The sequence below is a fragment of the Meriones unguiculatus genome, chromosome 1, assembly GCF_030254825.1.
Source record: "Meriones unguiculatus strain TT.TT164.6M chromosome 1, Bangor_MerUng_6.1, whole genome shotgun sequence".
NCBI classification, from domain to species: Eukaryota; Metazoa; Chordata; class Mammalia; order Rodentia; family Muridae; genus Meriones; species Meriones unguiculatus.
The window spans coordinates 27,395,249-27,417,596 of record NC_083349.1 but is presented as its reverse complement, the minus strand read 5'-3'; the positions used below and the strand labels follow the sequence as shown (position 1 = coordinate 27,417,596).

At 44.3% G+C, this 22,348-nt stretch overlaps 3 protein-coding genes across 3 annotated transcripts; all 3 read right to left on the bottom strand.

Annotated features, from left to right (window-relative positions):
• Positions 1-1,072: 1,072 nt before the first annotated feature.
• On the bottom strand, positions 1,073-15,818 carry Stx5 (syntaxin 5). The gene is made up of 11 exons (XM_021651854.2): positions 15,666-15,818; positions 14,701-14,944; positions 14,277-14,347; positions 14,064-14,119; positions 13,768-13,838; positions 9,540-9,656; positions 9,401-9,457; positions 9,178-9,259; positions 8,317-8,423; positions 8,062-8,183; positions 1,073-1,813 (listed from the first exon to the last, which is right to left on the bottom strand). Exons 2-11 carry the CDS (start codon positions 14,923-14,925, stop codon positions 1,654-1,656), a joined length of 1,068 nt encoding a protein of 355 aa, XP_021507529.1. The 5' UTR covers positions 14,926-14,944; positions 15,666-15,818; the 3' UTR covers positions 1,073-1,653.
• Positions 15,819-15,949: 131 nt separating this feature from the next.
• Tex54 (testis expressed 54) lies at positions 15,950-16,534 on the bottom strand. Its single transcript, XM_060386140.1, has 2 exons — positions 16,432-16,534; positions 15,950-16,293 (listed from the first exon to the last, which is right to left on the bottom strand). Exons 1-2 carry the CDS (start codon positions 16,499-16,501, stop codon positions 16,082-16,084), a joined length of 282 nt encoding a protein of 93 aa, XP_060242123.1. The 5' UTR covers positions 16,502-16,534; the 3' UTR covers positions 15,950-16,081.
• An 82-nt stretch (positions 16,535-16,616) lies between these two features.
• Wdr74 (WD repeat domain 74) lies at positions 16,617-21,537 on the bottom strand. Its single transcript, XM_021651883.2, has 11 exons — positions 21,356-21,537; positions 21,169-21,275; positions 20,964-21,085; positions 19,688-19,763; positions 19,422-19,568; positions 19,136-19,237; positions 18,093-18,193; positions 17,955-18,010; positions 17,446-17,591; positions 17,124-17,180; positions 16,617-16,840 (listed from the first exon to the last, which is right to left on the bottom strand). The coding sequence occupies exons 1-11, from the start codon at positions 21,417-21,419 to the stop codon at positions 16,661-16,663; spliced, it is 1,158 nt and encodes a 385-aa protein (XP_021507558.1). The 5' UTR covers positions 21,420-21,537; the 3' UTR covers positions 16,617-16,660.
• Between the last annotated feature and the right edge of the window lie 811 nt (positions 21,538-22,348).

Sequence of the window (22,348 nt, the reverse complement as noted above, 5' to 3'; positions counted from 1 at the left end):
CATTTGGAAGGCAGGCGAATCCCTCAATTTGAGGCCAACCTTGTCTATTTAGAAATTTCTTGGGACAGCCAGAGCTATGTAGAGACCCTGCCTCAAGGAAAGAAAAAAGTCTTTTGTCTTAATTCTTTGGAGTTCAAGGTCAGAATGGTCTACATAGCAAGTACAAGACAGCCAAAGCTACATAGTAAGATAGTCTCAAAAACAAAATCAGGTGTAACTCCGGCCCTGACCCACCATTATGCCTAATAGAAAGACCCAGGTCAGCTAAGTAGGTAATTAAAGTTGCTAGAAGTGATTGGAATTTTTTTTTCTTAAGTTTTGAGACAGAGTTTCTCTGTGTAGCCTTAGCTGTCCTGAAACTTGGTCTGTAGTCCAGGTTGGCCTCAGAGATCCACTGCCTACCAATTGTTGAAATTTTAGGTGTGCCACTGTGCTCTGCTGTGATTGAATCTTTAAATGGCAAACCTAAGAGCTCTTCTAGGAAACGACATTTGGTGTGGCAAGAAATGAGTGAATCTAGTTTAGCCTGAGGTTCCATGTATCCAGTTGCTGCCGAGGGAGGGAGAAGTAGATGGGGCACCAATAGGAAGGGAACATGACTTCAGTACTGATCAGGAAGTAGAGAACAGCTCATTAACCTCCCTTCAGGGTCTGTGTTAGTTGGGTTACCTCCATTTTACAGTGGCTGGTTTGGATTTGCTTAGTGTCTTAGAAGGTGCCAGAAGCTAAGTACCAATTCTCTTCTAGCAGCAGAGCCCTTGCTTCACTCAGTTCAAGAATCAGGGCCAAGTGATTTGATATAGATGAAAACAGGCTTGGGATGGTCCTGGAAGCTGCCACCCAATTATGAATCATCTCAGCTTCAGCTCAAAGAAAAAGTCTAATGAAGTGCTATTGTACTTGGTTACTCCTTTCTAGGAGGAGCTGTGGACACAGAGCACCAGGGCTACCTGGCTTATCAGTGGGGGCCCTCAGAGCCACCAACTCAACCCTTTTAGTTCTGGTTTTGGGCAATTGTTTGCTTGCTGCTGAAGCCCTTGACAATCCCACCCATAAATGACAACATCACTAGTGAAGCTGACAGTCTTGCTGTAATTGGGAGGAAACAGGCTGCAGCACATTTGGCAGATTGAAAGTCACCAGTAGCCAAAGTCAGGTTTGTGCAGGCAACTGTAGGGCTCAGAGCCCCCTCACCTCACATGGTGAAGTGAGGAAGGCAGTCAAGTTCTAACTAACCCAGATGGTAAAATTGGTCCCTGGGATAGTTTTACTTCCTTGCCTCACTCTCAAGAAGGCAAGGAGGGGCTTATCTCCTCTTGTTGCCAGTTTACCTTTGGGGGAGGCTGGGAAGGGTTTATAAAAATCTCATGGTGGAGACAACTGCCCCCACTGGCCCCTAGCTGGCTTCTGCTCCAAGCTACTTCACAGCAGAGTCCAAATCCAGAACCAGTGTGTTTCATGGGCCTGAAGGTAGGACAGAGTGGCCAGAGACAGGGGTGGGGAATATCAGGGACACTGGCCATTCTTAGCAGTTCCAAGGATATGGCCTTTCTCCCAAACACCCTGCACAGGTTCCATGGCAACAGTGGCCACCTGACCTACCAGGAGGGTCCTAAACCCTCCATGGAGTGCCTCAAAGTGAGGGAGGTGGGTTCAGGCAAGGAAGACAACAAAGATGATGAAGAAGACAATGAGGATGAGGAAGATTTTGACCATGAGCCATCGATTGGAGGTGACTGACTGGAAGTACTTGAGGATCTCTGAATGGGCAGCCTCAACATCCAGCTGGGCTCCAAGCACATTCTCGTCGATCCTAGAAACAGCCAGCAGAGAAAACAGGACACTGGGTTAAAAAGAATGCTGTGACATCCATTTATTAATATGGGAAGATGATCACAATGTGTGGAATTAAAGTCTTTTATACCATGTGATCTTGTGTACATGTTTGAATATATACAAGTTTTCTGAGAATAGTAGACCATGCTTGACTCTAGTTTGAAAACAGTCTGCCAGTTACCAGCTTATAACTGAGTTATTTGAAGTTTATTTTCCATATCTGAAAAATGAAATTGACATAAACCCTGCCCACTTTCATGAGGCTTCAGTTTTCTGTGAGTTAAATTATACCCCCAATCCATATGAGCACCCCAAATGCTATAATTTTTACTCTTTAGCACTTATATTACTTTTCAGGTAATAAACATGTATTGCATTGTGATAATGGGTGGAAAGTTCAGACCATTACACTAAGAAAATTCTGGTTAGGCAATGGAAACAACTTAAGATAGACAAGCACTCAAAGAATAATACAAGCGTTCCTTACATCCAGAGAGCATTATCCCGAGAAACAAGTCCTCAGAGGAAGGACAATTTTGAAAAGTACTAAGGCAAACAAAACCCTCCCCAGCCATTCTACATATACAATCCTAAAACCCAAATACTGTGGCTGGGTAGATAGCTCGCTTGCTCAGCAACCAAGAGGACCTGAATTGGGATCCCAGTTACTCCCATAGCAAGCTGGCCCATACTCATAATACAGTGGATAAATGGAGAAAGTAGGAAAGAGCTGGGTTTTGCTGGTTGTCTGAAACAAAACCAAGTTTTCGGCTAAGAGAGTGATCCTACCTCAAAAGAATAAAGTAGCCAGGAATGGTGGGCGTACACCCTTAATTTTGGTGCTCAGGAAGCAGATGCAGGCTTATTTCTTGAGTTCAAGGCCAGCCTGGTCTACAGAGTTCCAGGGCTACACATAGAAACACTATCTCAAAACAAAAGGATAGAGTAATAGACATTCTGATGCACTCCTCTGCTAATACAACACAACACACACTCACACGCACACCGTGAAAAGAACGTTAAACCCAAATACTATCCTATGTCACTGTCTCAGACAGTGGCCTATATAGAAAATATGACAGTCCACTAGGATTGTACTGCCTACTGACATAAAAGTTACTTGAGCTCTATATAACTACACTCTGTGAATGGTAAAATCTAATGACAAGTTTTTCAAATTAACCCCATCAGTAAGCAATGCATAATGAAAACACCTTAACTTTAAAAAAGGGAAATCTGTGGCATGGAGCCCTCTAGGAGCTGAGTATGGCCTAGGTGGGTCTAGACAATCTGGCTAGAAATGGAAAGGAAGACCTGGGCACGGCTGCAAGCTTAAGGTCCTAAGAAGACAAGCATGAGGACTGAGCTCATCTAAGCATCTCAAATTCAGAAGTTTGAATTGTTCTTTTTTTATGTTGGAGAAGCAAAAGTATCAGGCTCATAGCTTTTGACTATAATTACTTTATTTTTTGAGACAGGTTCTGTATAGCCTTGGTTCCTGAACTATATTACATAGGCCAGGCTGGCCTCCACTTAGAGTGGTCCACCTCTGAGTGCTTGGAATTAAAGGCATATGCCACCATGCCCAGCCCTTAATTATATTATCTTTTGTTTATTTATTTAGGGTTTTCAAGACAGGGTTTCTCTGTGTAGCCTTGGCTGTCCTGGACTCACTTTGTAGACTAGGCTGGCCTCAAACTCACAGAGATCCGCCTGCCTCTGCCTTTCAGTGTGCTGCCTTTCATGTGCCACTCAGCTCTTAATTACACTTTTAAATGTGAGTACATTTTTCTCCCACAATGAGTAAAGCCCATAATGGCAATTATGAATAGCTTTGCCTAACAAATAGATAAACCTTATAAATGCAACCTGGTATATAAAAGATTATAGGGGTTGAGAAGATGACACAGCAGGTACGGTACTTGTCTGAAAATATGACTTTGATTCCTGTGACCAACATGGTAGGAGAGAAACAACTCCATGATGCTGTGTTACTTGTATACCTAAACACACCTACACACACTAATTCTCCTGAGGTTTTGTTTTGTTTTGTTTTTAATTTTGAGAAAAGATATCCCCTGGCTGGGCTGGAACACACAATGTAAACCAGGCTGGTTTGATACAGATCCACCTGTTTCCAGAATGCTGGGGTTAAAGGTACATTCCACCACACCTTGTGGAAAAACAATCATTTTTCCAATTTAAAAAAAAGTGTCCAAAATGGATCTCTGAGTTTGAGGTCAGCCTGGTCTTCAGAGTGACTTCCAGGACAACCAGAACTAAAAAGAAACCCTGTCTTGAAAAGAGGAAAAAAAAAAAAAAAAAAAAAAAAAATCACAAGTAAGGCTAAGCAGGGTGGTGGTACAGGGCTTATAAACTCAGTATTTGGGAGGCAGAGGCAGGCAGAGTTCCACGCCAGTTAGAGCTACAGAGCAGACCAGAAAAACCTTTCCAGTGAAATACATGTAATTTTCTGGATGGAGCTTTACATTTTTTTCTTTCACATTTATCTTGTGTTGTCTATGTGTTTGTGAGTATGTCCTGGCCCTTATATGGAGGTCAAAGGACATGATGTAGGATTTGGTGGGTTCCAGGGATCAAACTCAGGCCATCAGGCTTTATGGAAAGCACCCTTACCTCTTGAGCCATCTCACAGGTTCTTGTCTGGAGTTTTTAATTCAAGAGGAAAAAGGCTAAAAAACAATGACTAAGTATGTTACACTGAGTATATAGAACACTGACTAGCATGTACAATGTTTGGGATTTATCTCAGCACCACAAAGGGAGTAGCAGACTCTATCTGATACCTGTCCTCCCTGATAGAAAGGAAGTGTGACATTAAATGCTTCCTAATGAGCTTTTCCACAGTAGCTTCTGTTAAGTATTCCATACAAGCCTGTATTTGGTTTTCTAAATAACATTGAAGACCAAGCTTTTTTGTTTTGAAAGAATAGTTAACAAGTCCAACAGAAAAGTCCAGGCTACAGGATACTGCAAGGTATGTAACCTTTTCACAAGGCAGGCTAGTCAGGAAATAAAACGAGCATCAAACAGGAAACCCTCCTGCACCCCATTCTGATATCCATCTCTAGCTGGCCTTTTTCAGCCCAATTTCAACCAGACTAATCTTATAAGAACTGTAATTCCCCTTCCTGTTTTAGGTCCAAAATCCTTATAACTGATGGGTAAGTAAGGATCAACGCCTTTGTTTTGAGACAGATGGTTCAGAAGTATACAGTTGATGTTAGTTGATGGTCCTGCTTCTATCTCCCAGGATTACTAGGGCATACTACATACAGGGTTCCCTTTATTTGTAAGATGCCTTTGATAAGCCAGGCACCGTGGCACACACCTGTAATCCCAGCACTAAGGAGGCAGAGGATCTTTGTGATTTCGAGGTCAGCCTGGTCTACAAAGTAAGGCCAGGATAGCCAGGACTGCACAAAGAAACTCTTTGCCTTGAAATAAATAAATAAATAAATAAATAGCCAACTTTAAAAAGTGTGTATATTAGAGGAACATAACATGTTTAATTTTAGAATCTTTGCTCCAGTCCTCCCTTCCTTCCTCTTTCATTTTTTTTCTTGTAGGCTAGGGACTGGATGTAGGGCCTTACTTTATCACTGACCTATTTGTAAGCTCTTTTTCTTATATGTGTATTAGTGTTTTACCTGCATATATTAGTACCACATGCCTGCCTGCTACCTGTGGAAGCCAAAAGAGGATGCTAGGTTCCCTGAAACTGGTGTCACATGTGGTTTTTAAGATGCTGTATGGATATTCAGAATCAAATCCAGATCCTCTTGAGAAGCAGCCAGTGCTCTTAAGCACTGTGCCATCTCTCCAGCCACCATCTTTTAATTCTTTTTGAGACTGAGTCTTATGAAATTGTCCACATAGGCTGGCCTTAAATCTATAATCTTCCCAGCCTCAGCCTTCACAATACTTCAGAATATAAATACAAGCAATGAAACATGATTCCTTGCTGCATTCTGAAATAAAACTCCTGGAAAAGGTTGTTTATTCTTTTTGCTTTCCTTTTCATTCTGTTGTACCAAGAACTGAATCCAGAGGCTTACTAGTAAGTCCTAGGCAGCAAGTAAGCACTCACTGTTTACATCTTTCACTTGTTTTTTGAAACTGGATCTTAAAATACAGCTCAGACTGGCACTGAACTTTCTACGTAGCTAATAACCCTTAACTACTGGTTCTCCTGTCTTCATCTCCTAGGGGCACCACACCAGCCTCCTCCAATTTTTTTTTTTTATTATTATTATTTTAACTATGTGTATGTATTTGTCTGTGGAAATATCGGATTGCTTGGACCCAGAGTTATAGGTGGTTGTAAGTCACCTGGATGATGATGGATCTTGGATTCCCGAGAAGAACTGAGTGCTCTTAAACCACTGAGGAATCTCCTCATCCTCAGATTTGTTGTATATACATGTATGGTGTGTGTATGTATGTATGTATGCGTGCACATAAGTGCCTTTGTGCACAGACACCAGAACAATCAAGTCCGGTATCCTGTTCTACTATGTTCTTTCTTGGGACAGATGCCTCTGTGTCTCTCACTTAACCGGAATCTTACTTGTTCTAGGTGGGCTGACCGAGCAGTGCGCTCCTGTGATCTGTGTGTCTCTGCTCGCCACCTTGCCCATGTGGGGGTTTCAAGTATCTGAGGCCATATCTAGCTTTTTCATGGGTGCTGGGGATCTGAACTCAAGTCTTATGTTTGTGCAACAAGCACTATTACCCACTGAGCCAACTCCTGAGCCCTTCTCTAAAGTTTATTCTTAAACTTTGAAGTAAGATCTTCCTAAATCACTAAAAACTTACTTGCTCCCAAGTAATTTTAATACTGAAAATTAGTCAGAATGATGGCACTTGTCTATTACAGATAAGACACGAGATCCTGTCTTGAACAAACAAATATTCACTATTTGAAATTAAAATTTCTTGGTTTAAACAACAGAATGAAGATAACAGTGAAAGCATGTATTGTTTGTTTGTTTGAGACAAGATTTTACCCGTAGACCTGACTAGCCTGGAACTTGCTATGTAAACCAGACTGATGCAAGACATCTAGGGACTGGAGATAGCTCAGTAATTAAGAACACTTGCTGCTTTTGCAGAGGACCTGGGTTCAAGTCCCTGTACCCACACAGTGTTTCACAGTACTCACATTCCAGGTTCCCAGGAATCTGAGCCTTCTTCTGCCTGCTGAGGACACTAGGCACACACATGTTACACATACAGGAATGCAGACAAAACACTCACATACTCACAAACCAGAACATCAAGAGATCTGCCTGCCTCTACATCTAGAATACTGGGATTAAAGGCATATGCCACAACATCCAGCTCTCAAATTAATGTGTGCTTTGCCTGTATATTACTTACAAGCCTGATGCCTGTGGAGGGCAGAAGAGAGTGTTGGATCCCCTGGTTAAAGGCGGTTGCAAAACACCATGTAAGTGCTAGGAACTGAACCAGGTCCTCTGGAAAAGGAACAAGTGCTCTTAACTGCTAAGCTATCTCTTAAACATTTTTTGAAATAGAACTTGACTATACTGGCAAAGCTGGCCTTGAACTCCTGGGCTCAAAAAATGCTCGAGAGTAGCTGGATTTTAAGGTCAGTACACTGTGCTCCCTTCTCAGCTGTTTATTTACTTATTTTTTAACATTTTTATTTAAAATGTTAAATAAACACAGATGTGTTGGTCAGAAGACAACTTCTGTGGCACTGGGCTCTACTTCAATCTTTACCTAGTTGCAGTGATCAAACTCATGCCACTAGGCTTGTGTAAAAAATGCCTTTGCCCACTAAGCCAACGGGCTGGTTCCACCAGTTGCTTTCTTTCCTTTTTTTATGATTTTGAAGACAGATCCTAAGATTTCATGTCTGGCAGACAATCACCAGGCTGTATTTCCTCTATGTAGCCCTCCCTGGCTCCTTGAACTGACTATGTAGACCAGAGTGGCCTGAAATTTACAGAGATCTGACTGTTTCTGTCTCTGGAGAGCTGGAATTAAAAGTGTGCATCACTACACTAGGCCCTTAATAAATTCTTATTAAATGAGGAGAAGCAGGTGAATCAGGACTCATAGGTGGGTAGGATTCACTTTACTCTTCCAAAGAACACCAAGCTGTCCTCAGGGACTTCAAGATGCCAATCCATGGAGGAGAGAAGGTTTCACTGTATTGGGGGCAGAGTGTCTCACCTCTGAATCGTTTCCTCCTGTTCTTTAACCATGTGTGCCAATTGCTGAAAAATGGAGCCCAGCTCAACGATTGTAGACTCAATGTTCTGCATGGTGTCTGCCCGACTCTGGATGTAGGAATCCTTCAGAAGAAAAAAAGCACCTTCAACTAGGGCCTCAGTTTTTAAGACCCTTTCACCATGACACAATCCAAACACTCTGGGGGACACAGAAGACAAACAAGGAGCTGATACTCTGATCTCAGAGCCTGGGTACCTGCTCGTCAATGAGCTGAAGCTGCTGGCTTGTTCTAGAGTCTATCATGTCGATGGCCACATCCCTGGAAGCTCGGGACTCTGTTCCCAAAACTATGGGACCACCCCCTGGGGAGGAAACAGGACATGGCACATTTTAATGGTTAAAAGCAGGTTCAGGGCCTGGCATGGTGGCACATGCCTTTAGTCCCAGGATTCCTGAGGTTGAAGCAAGATGATCTCTCTGAATTTGAGGCCAGCCTGATCTACACAGCAAGTTCCAAGATAGCCAAGATTAGAGAGACCCTGTCTCCCTCTCCCTCCTTCCCCCAAACCCCACACAAAGCAATTCAATTAGAGCATGGTGGCACATGCCTGTTATACTAGCAATAGAGAGATGGAGTCCTGTAGGAGGGTCAGGAGTTCAATCCTTGGCTAATAACAATTGAGAGGCCAGCCCAAGCTATATGAGACCCTCGCTCTAAAAACAAACAAAATCAAACGTACAAAATCCACGGGCACTAGATTTAAATTCAGTGCTGGATAGACTATTTAATCTGGGTTTCAGTTTTTCTCATCTATATAATGGAGCAAACAACAGTTGCTTTTCCATAAGATGGTTGTGAAAATTAAATGAGAAAATATGACTAAACACACAAAAAAATTCACACTGCCATTCTTCTAAATATGTTTCCATTTAGCCCCATGAGAAGACATAGGGATTACATGTGGGTCATGAAACTCAACAACCAGGTTTGTCCTCTGGATTATGCCTAGCACCATCCTGGCCCCTCCATTCTCCTACTCCACACCTGTATTTAGACAACGCTACTGCAGGCAGAATAACTTATCCCTTAGGCTTCTCATATTATCTCTGACTTACCAAGGTGGTTGGGGGCAAGGGGCAAGGCCGACACTGGTGCCCTGGAGAACTGTTCCCGACGGTTCCTCTGCTGTTTCAGATTCTGATGTTGGGGGGAAATGCAAAGGTCCTGAGTCTCTGAAAAGTGGGTATGATGGCCCCATGACTCTGGGTAACACATTCCTTCCCTTTTTCCTCTTGGGCCCGTATCACAGATTCTTACCCACTTATAGATCCCACTTACCTCAGTCCTCACTTCTAAAACTGACTTGAAGTCATTGGACATGGAAGCCAATTTTGACTAAAAGGCAAGGACAACTGTGTCATTCAACAAAGATACTTTGTTATTCCCTTCCTCCCTCCCTCCATCCCCAGGGTCCCACCTGCAACGAAACTACAATGGTATTAGAATGGGTCTGCAGATGCCGGCCACTCTGGCTGCCCTTGGCCCTCACAAAATCTTGAAGCTGAGCAATTTGTTTGTTGAGGCTATTGATGTCCTGGTAAGAGACCAGAAGAAGAGTATTACGCAGGGGAGTCTTCAGTCATTGACCCTATCTATGGCTGTCTCTAGCAGGGAAGACAAGATAAAACCTACTAGTGGAGTGAGTGTCTAGTCAGGTCAGAGGTTGGCACTAGCACTTTCCAAGCTCTGTTCATTCCTTGCAGAGAAAAGCCAGAAAAAGAAAGTTGGGGTCTCACCATTTGTAAATGAATGACTTATCTCCCCCTCTACCCTTCTGTTATACTCTACCCCGAGAGGCCATAGAACCCTTACAAAGGTCAAAATCTTGTACCTAGATAGAGCATGCTGACAGAATACATGAATGATACTCAGGAAAAGGCAAGCATCTCTCTAGTTTCCTAGATGCATCAAAGAAGTAAATTTTTACACAGACCTTCAATACTACAAAAGATCAGCTGTGATTTATTTATCAAAGTTATATACAGTGACTTCCTATCACAGCCTATGTGTTACCTGCATCCCATTCTCCTCCATGAGGACGGAGAAAACCTGTCCCAACATACTATGACCCAGGAGGAGATGGAAGGTATTAAGAATCGTGAGCATTAGGGCCAGCAAGATGGCTCAGCAGATAGAGAAGCTTGCTGTCATGCCCAGCAACCTGAAGTCAACCCCAGGGATCCACACAAATGTTGCAAGTTATTTGAGGAGATAACCAGCTCCACATGCATGCTATGGCACTCAGGCACCACCCCCCAAAACACAAATAAATGTAATTTAAAATTTTTAAAAAGTGAGAAATATACTTAAGATTAAATTTATGCATTTCTAGAGGTTTCCAAGGTAGACAGAACCCCACTGCTTTCCAGACCCCTGGACTCATTTTCATTGATGACAGGTTTACCTTTCTAGAGTTTCAGACCCAAATGCATTTCAGGGTTTGTTTGTTTGCCGTAATAGCTCCTTCCTTGGGTTCTAACTCAGGAACTAGTATTATTTCCCATGCAGGAACTCAAGGCAAAAGCTTCTACTCAGCCACATCTCCTTATCCTACCTACCTGCTATTTTACAAATATAATCTACGATACTGACTGGACAGGAGAGATCACCTGATCAGAACTGTAACCTGCTAAATGCTTACTGTACATATACTCAATACTATATCAAACATAGTAAGGGTGTGGGGCAGCAAACACAGGCCTGGGCTTCTTTCCCTGCATCCCCAAAAAAACATTAAAAAAAAAAACAACTCATTAACTGTTTTTTATTTATTTACTATTTAAGCATCTTGCAACTTTCACTCCTAAACTTAACATAGAAAATCCTACTACTTAACAATTCCTAATCTATCTCCCTCCAGGACACATCTCCTCTGCCTTGTCTCCATTCTAGTAAATACACCACCGTTCACCAGATGCTTATACCTAAAATCCCACCTGAGGTAGGTAGACTTCAATGAATGTAAGGCCAGTCTACAGTCTGAGTTACAGAATGAGACTCTGTCTTAATACAAACAAATGGGCTAGAGAGCTGGCTCGGTGGTTAAGAGCACTTGCTACTCTTGTAGAAGACACTGGTTCAACTTCTAACAACTACATGGTACTCAAAACTATCTGTAACTGCAGTTCTAGGGTACCTAATGCCCTCTTCTGGCCTCCATAAGCATCAGGCACACATGTGGTACAAACAGATATATGTACACAAAACATTCATACACATTGCAAAAAATGTTAAGTAGGCATGGTGCTGCATCCCTGTAATTCCAATACTTAGGAGGCAGAAGCAGGTGAAGTCTATGAGCTCAAGGCCAATCTGGTCTACATAATGAGACCCTAATAATAATAATAATAATAATAATTCCCTTTTCCTCATATCCATTTGTTTTGTTTTTGTCTTCCAGTGTATATTCTTTTTTTTTTTTTTCAGTGTATATTCTTAATTTATCCACATCATCTCCTTTTCTAACTCAAGTACCTTAACCATCTTCTCTCCTCTCAAAAATGTCCCAGATGGCTGCCGAGATGGCTCAGTGGTTAAGGGCACTTACTGTTCTTCCACAGGACCTGGGTTCAAATCCCAGCACCCACATGACAGTTCACAATTGTCTGTATCTCCAAGATCTGACACTCTCACATAGACATGCACGCAGGCAAAACACTAATGCACATAAAGATAAACAAATTTAAAAGACTGCCTTCTTTCCAGGCTGCCTTCCTATGATCTGTTGCCTAAATAGTGGTCAGCGTTATCTTTAAAACCAAAATCAGGGGAGGCATCGTTACCCTTCTGCTTGAAAATCTTCCCAGAGCTTATGACTCAATTGAGAATACAGCCTAGATGCGTAAGCTGCTTTACTCTCTTCTGGCCACTGCCTGCTTTTGTTTTACATGGCACCTGTGCTTTCCTAACCCTTCCTTTTCCTTGCCCATTTTCTACTTTTTGGAATTTACTCCCACCCTATCTTCAGATGAACTGCTTTTCCTCACTATACAGACGTAGGCTCAAATATCACTTCTCCAGACAGACCAGCTTTTGGATCAACCAATGCAGTAGTCTTAGCCTTGAAAAAGCCAGTGTCAGTGACCGACAAAAGCAAACAAATGATCTTCAGAAGATCTGTGGGACAGGTACTTTAATTATCTCTGCCTTCTTGGTAAGATAATGGCAGCTCAGTAGTTAGGAGTCACACAAGGTCACAACCCAAGTGAGTGACAAAGGCACTTCAAGTTCTTCAGAATCTAGTGGGATAGTTCTTAAGTGGTAAGTAGTAACACCCCAACAGTAATCTAATACTCTCTTCCAACAACATAGCATCCCTTAAAACAGGTTTGCTCTTTGACCTCTGCCTCCATATTGTATCAGAACACCATAGGAGCTGCCTTCTTAGCCTCTACCCCATCCCATCCACATTCCAGATTAGACTCTATGCATCACCCAGAATATTCAGGATGATTCTACATTTGTTACCAAGGTCCACAATGCTCTGTACAACTAGCCACTCAAATAACCAACTTCTTGCCAGTTACTCACTTAGGCAACCAAAAGTCAGCCAGACATGACTACAAGCATTTTGATATAGCTGTGAACAAGCAGAAAGAAAAATCCTGAGCAGGCATGGTGATACACAGTATAATCCCTGTGCTTGGGAGGCTGAGGCAGGAGACTCACAAATTAAACACCAGCATGGAGTCATGCATAATAGCATATGCCTTTATCCCCAGCACTCAGAAGGTAGAGGCAGGCAGATCTGAGTTCGAGGCTAATCTGGAAAATAAAGCAAGTTCCTGGACAGCCAGGAATATATAGAGAAACCCTGTCTGCAACAAACAAAAAAACACCAGCCTTGCCTGTACATCCAGACAGTCTCAAAACCAAAACAAAGAACCTGCTCCTAGGGTATCAGTGTATCTTTTATCCCCACTTCCCACTCTCTTTTTTCTCTTCTCTTTCTTTTGGATAAGTAGAAAGGACATAGGAAATGAAGACAAACATAAAATAATTATAAAGAACGTGATTCCTGATACTTGAACTTTCCCTTTCTTTTCTTTCTTTCTTTTTCTTTTTTTTTTTTAAACAGTTTCTCTGTGTAAGCCTAGTTGTCCTGGAACTTCACTATGCAGACCAAGCTGGCCTCAAACTCACTGAGACCCACCTGCCTCTGCCTTCTGAGTCCTGGGATTAAAGGCAAGCGCCACCACCATCCTGGCTGAAGTTTCTTTTTTTCTAAGCAACACTGTATATAGCTTCCTTAGCCTAGTAAGTGCTTTTACTACCTCTATATAAACTCTGACTCCAGCTAACATATAACTACTGTTAATCTTTCCCAATATCCTGTTTCATTCATCTTTTTTGTCAAATCTTTTCTATACTATCATCTACTCATCTTAAGCCAAAGCTCTTGATGCTGGGTAACTCTTAAGGAAAATGAGCCCTTGAAGACAATAATCTTGCTTCACAGTTGTTTTATCAGCATCTAGAGCAGTGCTTTATAAATGTTAGATGATCCTAAGACTCTATTAACTCAATGGAGGATCAGGGTTGTTTGGACATGGGTCTATATACTTACCCTGGGGATTCATGGCGATGGAAAATGATGGAAGTAATCTAATTAGAATGCTGGGCTCTCCTGATGGCTAGCAGCTCACCTGTTTGATGATGTATGTTAGCTCCTCAATTTCTACTGCTTTATCATCAAAGAGGGACTTGCGCTTTGCCACTGCAGAGACAGATGAGAAATTACAATAGGTGAGGGTAATAACAAGGCTCAAAGGTCTAAGAATACAGTTTAGTGATAGAGGCCTTGCCTTAAATCCCCAGCATCACAGAAAAAAAAAAAAAAAAAAAAAAAAAAACACAAAACAAAACAAAAAACTCCATGAGCCTCACCTCCTAGTACTACGTTTCACTGTCCCACATAGGAAAAGACCTCCCAAACACTCACAGATTGTTAGCTTCTCCAGCTTGGCAAAGGTATTGCTGAGATCTTTCCCAATGCGCCTGCAAATGATCATTAGCGAAAAGGTTGTGGTAAAGGGCAAGAAAGAGGCTATTCCTTTAAGGTTCAAAACAACCAGCCCCACTCAGCCAAATCACCACAGGCATATCTACTTCTTAGACACTGTATCACCCCACCACAAAGCCTCCCTCAACTCACTTGGCCATGAGGGTAAATTCACTGCGTTGTCGGGCAGCACGTAGGGCTGGTTTATTTGTTTGGATTCCATTCTGAAAGGTAATGTCAAGAAGTAACTAGTTTAGTTCCCTTCACTATTCATGCTCAGATTTTCACTGCTCCCTCACATACTCAACACTCTAGTGCTGTTGGCTAAGTTTATCAGTGGTTTATCGCTAAGAAAAAAAAAAAAAAAAAAAGAAACAGATGTAGGTTTAAAGCCGGACTCATCGCTTGTGGTATTTAGGACAAGTTAAACTATTTTTAACTTCTACTGAAGAGAATCCGTCCACCTCTACTAGTAAGATTCGATCATCTAAGAGTTGAAAAGTTTAGACAAGTAGTAATCAAAACGTAAGCATTAACTAAATGGGCTCACACCTGTCTTTCCACTCCAGGTCCTTACCTGACGGCTCTGCAGCGACTTGCAGGCAGACAGGAACTCCTGGGTCCGATCCCGGCAGGACATGGTGTCGGGAGGGGAGGGGACCTGGGCCACCGGGGTGGGCAAAGGAGCGATGTCGCTGCTGCTACTGATAGCAGTTGCAGGGGACAGAACCTGCGTCTTTGAGAGACCCAGGTAGACACCCTGATCCGTGTTCTTAGATCCGTAGCGTTTCCGCGGGATCATCGAGTCGCATAACCTCGGACTGTTGTGGAGAGGAGAATATCATTCTCCAGAGAGTCGAACCCAAATTCTCCCCTCAAATAGCAAATCCTTAGTCCCTTTCCCGTATTTGACAGACTTTCGAGCTCAAGGCCACCCGCAGATCCTGCAGCCCGGCCACAGCGAGAAGGGTCAGCTTCCTCCAGGCCCAAGCCGAAGCCTCCTCAGATTTTCCTTCCAACTTAGCTCTGACAGCCAAAGCACCGGCAGGGAGCACTAATGCCGAAAAAACAGCCAGAAGCTGATCCTGCGGCCCTGAGCCTCTAGACAGACATTTGCTGTTGGCCCAGGTCTTAATCGTGACCTCTGATATACGAGATTTCCTTCAACTTCTCACGGAAAAAAAAAGAAAATAACAACCACAACAACAAAAACCTGAAATCGACCAACAGAGGTGGGCACACTCCGGTGGGCGGAGGGGAGAAAAAAAAAAAAAAAACCAACCAAAACCTCTTAAGTTATTTATTTGAAACAGGAAGTCCCACCTCCATGAAAGTTCCGCCTGTTGGAAGACTGCAGCCGCTGATTGGACTGGGACAAAGTCTTTCTCAACAAGGCCGTTCCTGATTGGACGGCCGGGTATTCGCTTACGCGGAGCCTCCAGCAGGACTTGGCCCTGCCTCCCTTCCCCCTTCCCCGGCAAGCCGCTGTCCCCCGCCGAGCCGACCGACAGAGGCTAGGCTCCTACGCCAGCGAAGCCTTACCTCCTCTGTTGCCTACCGCCGCAGCCACTGCCACGCTCCCCAGGCCGTCGGAGCCTCCTCGCCGGACTTGTACGGCGCCGAAACCGGACCAAAGAGTAGGAGCCGCCACGTCACCCACACGCACCCCGACCCCCGTGACGTGGCTGATGTGCCACGCCTTTTCTCGCCCTGAGATGGAAAGAACACAGCCCTGCCCCAGCAAGCTCGACTCCGCCCTCCTATTGGCTAGGTTGCCGCCTCGGCCCCGCCCCTAAGGCTCACGAACAAATACCAAGGGGCTGGGCCGGAGGAACCTTACAGAGCCCGCGGCCGCGAAGCCTACAGAGCTTTAACTTGCTCTGTAAACCAGCCTGGCAGATCTGCAATACTAATTTTATTCTCTGGATGTTGGGGAGGATTTGAGACCAGGGTTGGAGTCAGCCCTTTCCTGATTCCTTGTGGGTTCCGTCACGTTTGCGCTCCTGGGTCTTACTGTCCTGCTTTTGCATCTGATCTGAGGGCCTCTTGCTTGACCGTGAGGACCCCCGACGGCTGAACATGGATAGCCTGCGCCACAGCACGGTGATCAGAAGACTTTCGTTAGATCTTTGTTTACGGCGGCCTGTGTTCTCAAAATCAGTGTCGACGCCTGTAAGAACCACGTTGGCCACTTAGTTCAGTTCTCCTCTCCAGCCCCACCTCTGGAACAATTCCTTTATGTGGGCGAGGAGGCGGGAAACCTCCCGCTCCTGCAACCCTTTCTTGTGTCTGGTTCTACCTTCCTTACCTCCCTCATTCACTTCATCCCTTCCATGCTCTTCAGAGGGCCGATGGTCCTTATCTTGACAGCAGCCCATGGCCCAGAATGGCGCAGGACTCTGCCACCCTCCCCAGGCTGCCCAGCTTTTGTGACGTCACGTTTTCCACCCACAAGACACCTCTCCTTTCTCCCATCACAAAAGGTTCATGATCTCAGTGTGTGTTGGGTGGTTTATTAACAAAGTGAGCAAGGGGCTTCAAGGACTAGTGGATCCAGGCCGCTTCTTTTTCTTCCTGCTGGTTTGGCGAACACCTTGTGTCTGGTCCAAATCTGGGAGCTTCCGCTTGGCAGCTGCCTCTAAAGATGCCCAAAGTTCATCTGTCTCTGTGTCTTCTTGGGGCACCATGCTGGCTTCTTGAGGTTCTTGGGGCTCATCCTGATAAGTGAGAAGGGCACTCAGGATAGGCACAGGGAAATATACTGGCTGAAAAATAATTCCTTTGGGTACCACTACTTTGATCTAGAAACCAATGCCCTTCTGTTTTGGAGTACCTCACCCTTGGCAATAAGCCTAGAAGGGTTTGAACATCCCTCAGAGAAATAAACTTACAGTAAAGAGACAGCCCTGTTCTGTATTCTGCCTCCCATTCTTTCTACAGAGACTCCCTCACCATCATGCCTTTGGCTCCCAAATTCCCACACCCTAACTAGCTGCTCACCTCCCAGTTATCCCGGCCTGACAGGAGAAGGCAATTCAGTTGAGACTTGAGATAAACCTGTAAAATAAACCGGGATATGGTGGAGGCAGAAGCAGGTGGATCTCTAAGTTCAAAGCCAACCTGGTCTATAGAGTGAGTTCTAGAACACCAAGGCTACACAGAAAAACCCTGTCTCAAAAAACAAACAAAAAACTTATGTAAAATAAAAGGGGACTTAGACCAGACAAACAGACAGAAACTTTAATGTGGGACACAGGAAACGGGATAACCTCCAGAAAAAGATAAGTTAGAGTGGGTGAATGCCAGAGGGTTAAGCTCTCACCTTATGCTCTAGCCCACGTGGATTGCGGATCCTGTGTATCCTTAAAACTCTGTCCAAGCCACAAGAGGCTAATAGGGGCTTGGAAGGGTGGCACTGCAGCCCACGCACACTGCCTGCCAGCCCCTTCAGACAGCCCAGTAGACGCCCTGAAGAAAGGTGGAAGGCATCAGTGCTAGCTACCCAGCCCATGGACATCTTTTCTAATTACTGTTCAAACCACTTATGTTTCAGTACTTAATCCTCAAAATGACCTAGAAACAGGAGTTACCAATGATACTCCATTATATAGGTGAAGAAACAAAAGCTTCATGATCTCAGTGTGTGTTGGGCTGTTTATTAACAAAGCAGGGGGCATCAAAGGCTGGGGACCAAATAACTAGCCCAAGGTACAGTTTTTGGTTAAATCAGAACCTGAACACAAAGAATGAATGTGCCACTGACAGGGCTCTGTGGCTCCCTGACTTCCTCTTTGTCCCTTCCCCTTTTTAAGCAACCCATCATCCACTCACCTTGCCGAAAATCAATTTCTGCCAGCTGCCCATGAGTGTTTCCTACGATGACAGAACTAAGGAGGAGATCACATAAAGGGGATTCAATATGACTTCTGAAGTCCTTCCAGGGCATTTTCCCTTTCCCTCAACACTCACTTGCCCTCAGGAGTAAGGGTCATAGTTGTCAGTGGGTACTCTCCATAGGTAGCCTCTAGGACTGGCCTGCGCTGGGGGGAGAGTGGATCGTACACACGAACCTAGAAGAAGACTGAAGTATCATAAGAGTATCCTTACTCACATTGGCCCCGGTATCTTCATATTTATCATCATCCTTCTGAAGACTGCCTACTATTATTATTTTCTTGGTGGTGGTTATTGTTTTGAGATAGGGTCTCTGTATAGCCCTGGCTGTCCTGGAACTCACTCTGTAGACCAGGCTGGCCTCACAGTCAGAGATCCACCTGTCTCTGCATCCCAAGTGCTGGGATTAAATGGCTGCACTAACATGCCTAGCAAGACTGCTTTCTCATTTAAGGTATGCACCTTATCTCATCTCAGAATTTTGGGGGAAGGGCTCGGGAGCATGAGCACAGTCTGAAAGCAGTGGAGGGATAGAAAGGCAGATTAGACCAAAGCTTAAAGAGTGGTAAATTCCAAGCAAGGAAGCTTAGTCTTACCAAGGGAGGAATGGGAAGTTCTCCATATGTTGTGAGCAAAGCCCTAGTACCTATATCAGACTTTAATGTACAGGACTATACAAATGGCAAATAGTAACCCAACCCTGCCCACTTGTCTTAGAACTTCAAATGAAATAGGCCACAAAGATCCTTAGTCAAGCCCTCACTCAAAACTGGAAGAGCTGAGACCAGAAAGTCGTCCCCAAAGCAAATCAGACTATACGAGGACTACAAAGTTCTGAGACCATACTATCCAAAATATACCCAATCTTGTCAGATCTCATGAGCCTGGTTAGTACTAGATGGAAGGACTGTAGAACTGTGTTGACAGCCAACCTGAGGTATCTGTTCCCTATGGAACCTAGTATCAGAGGAATACTCCCTTTGCTTTCCCTTCTAGGTAGGAGAAATAAAAAGAGTTTAGGAAATTCCACCCTTGAATGCAGTAAGGGAAAGTCGTAGGCTCAGACAGAGGAAGTGTGATCTCCTTTCAGATCCTAGGAGTAAGCAAGAGAGCCTCACCTGGTGGTACCCTGTGCATGTGACAAGTTTCTGTGACCCAGGGAGGAACTGTACATCCTGGTCCCAAACAGGAACCCGTAGATCGAGCCAATCATTTCGTACCTGGTGTGGAAGGGACATGTGACACAAGGCATTGGTAAACCTGACCTGTTTCTTTCAGTCCTCTAATCTCTATCCTTCTCCCTCCATAAAAAAATAAATAAATAAACCATCTAAGCTCTAATCACAGTCAGTAGCTTCTACTTCCCCCAACCTCAGACATAGCATCTCCCCAATCATCACTCACATTCTTGGATCTAAACACAGGCTCTTCAGACCCCTGCAGGTCCCATACTTTCAAAGCATTCTCTTTTCCACATGTGGCAACCACATGGGTGCGTGAGGGGTCTTGGCGCATCCTACACACTCCAGGACCCACCTTTCGTTCCAAGAGCTGAAAAGAATCAGAGATGAGTCAGTCCCAGAGTCCTTAATCTTTCCTCTACCAAATTCCCCATTAGACCCCTAATCTGATTCCCACCACCCTCAAAGGCTGGGGCAGGTGAATCTTACTGGGTCAGAGGATACTTCCTTGTCATTGTCACACCAGACTCTGAGGATCCCAGAATCCACACATGTAATAAGGGTGCTGCAAGCAGGGAAGGGAACATTGGGATGTTAAAAAGTGTAAGCTAGGTTTCGTGGTGCATACCTACCTATAAGGGCAGCGGGGAGAGGGGTGTTCAAAGTAAATCTGAGCTACCTAGTGAGTTCATATGCCATCCTGGCTATATAAGACCCAGTCTCAGGAAAAAAAAAAAAAAAAAAAAAAACAACGAAAGCAAGCTGGGTATGGTTGCACATGTCTTTAATCCCAACAATTGGTTGGGAGGCAGAGGCAGGTTGATCTCTGTGATTTCCAGGACAGCTAGGGCTACATACAGAGAAACCCTGTGGGAGGAGACAAAAACCAACCAAAAAAACAACCCAAACCAAACAACAATAACATAAACCTCTTTCCAAGAAGCCCAAGCCTTTTCCCAGGCTCTGGATAGCCTGTGCCTATGCTTTTCCTCACATCTGCCTACCTGGGTTCAAGCTCTATATTGCTAGCCTGGGCTGTGGCTCAGAGCTCTGTCCATGGCACTTCCCATTCAAAACCCAATATATTCTAATACCTATGAAATAAAATCTCAACTTAGTACAAAAGCCCTCTTTCTATTTAATCTCAACCAAATACAAAGCCAAACTTCCATGTACATGATACTTCCTTGATGTCAACCTCCAAATTTACTACTTGTCCTATGTATGTAAACTTTTAGTCTTTTAACCTGTCCTTAGTCTTTGCATTTTAGAATGTCCTTACCTCTTCTCTGTCAATATTACTCCTGTACCTCAAACCCAGTTCAAAACTCCACCCTCCTTCTGGAGCTCACCTGTTGAATTACCAAAGCAGCCTCCTCCATTGATCTAGAAAAGCTGCACCTAGGTTACTAACCTACGTGACTCGTTCTTCCTAGCCAACGCTTCGGAAGCTTCACTATCTTGTTGATTTTTGTTAGTCATTACTTAAAAGCATGCTCAAAAGCACTTAATTAGTTGCACATAAAGGAGCCAGAATAGAAACTCTAGGATGCAAACTTTATAAAGGCACATGGTTTACCCAAAATCCTTGTATTTTTCCCTCATGCCTGGCATTTAGTAGCTGTCTAATAAATGCATGTTAGACGGATGAATGAAGACTAGATTCTTGTTTGCAATCACCTATCCCATCACCTAAGGGAGTATTCAGTATTCACTAAGTATTCAGTTCACCCAAGGGAGCCTCAAACTAGGGTGTGGTCCTTACCCATCGGCCTGGGCGAGACCTCGGAACGTGCCCTCCCCGCCTGGGCAGTATCTCTGGCTCTGAAATGTACCCTCCTCGGCATCAAAGTGCTTCACGGTCCTGTCCGCGCAGCCCACCAAGATCTGACAGCAGAGAAAGGAAGGATGGGGAAAGAGCAAGGCTTCCGGGGCGTATCCTAGCTCCGGCCTGGCCAAGAGCCACTCACCTGGGTCTCACCACCTATACCCCAGCACAGAGCATTCACTGCCTCCTCACGCCGTGGCTTTCCGGATGGCGTGAAGTTCGCCGCATGTTTCCGCTGAAGGTTCACCCCTGAGGGACGAGAACATCAGTCACGCTGGGTTACAAACAAGCGACTCCTGCATCTTCCGATGAACAACTCAGGTACTCACCTTTCAGGATCCCAGTCTCGGTGCCGACCCACACATGGTTCCAGCGAGCAGCGGGAGCAGCCATCGCAGGCTAGCCGACGCCTCGCACTTCCGGCGCGCCACACGCTGCATCATCAGGGGCGCCGGATTCAATCTGACAACGCCGCTCCTTCACTCACTACCCCGCCCAACCTCTCTTTCCTCACCCTAGTTTTCTTCCTCATTCCCTCCCCTCTTACCCTCACCCCTCAAAAAGGCACACACCTTCAATCTTAGCACTCCAGAGGCAGGGGCTGGTGGATCTGTGTGAGGTCAGCCTAGTCTACAAAGAGAAACCAGGGCAGCCAAGGCTACATAGAGAAACCCTGTCTCGAAAAGGAGAGGAAAAAAAAAATTAAGGATCATCTTGTGCTGTCAGTGAAAAGCATTCTCTCTGAACTACAATGCTGGGTGGAGCCAGGTCTCATAGGTCTCCCTGAACATTCTGTGTTGGCTATATCCCACACTATTTCAGAAGTCATTATTTTCTAATTATGTGTCAGTGTGTCGGAACTCCTGGAGAGAGCCAGAGTTGCTGATGGTTATGATCTGCCTTGTGGGTTCTGGGAATGAAACCCAGGTCCTTTGGAGAAGCAGCAGTGTTCTTAACCGCAAAAACATTTCCTCAGCCCCATGAATCATTATTAATGAGGTTCGTGACTTCATTCTTGACTGTAAACGAAAACTAAAAATGGAAAGTGAAACTGTCAATCCGTTCTCAGTTTTGAAAAATAGAGGCCAGGTTGTCATTGAGACTTCGTAAAAAAAAAAAAAAAAAAAGAAAAGAAAAAAAGAAAAGCTCTAATTTGGAAAGTACAAAATCAAAAGATTAATAAGAAACATTTCTCTTAGTCAAGTGTGGTGGCACACATCTGTAATTCCAACACTCAGAAGGTTGAGCCAGTTTGGACTACATAGGACTAAAACGAAGAGGCTCTGTCTCAAAAAGTGTGTATGTAAACTGGGTAGTGGTGG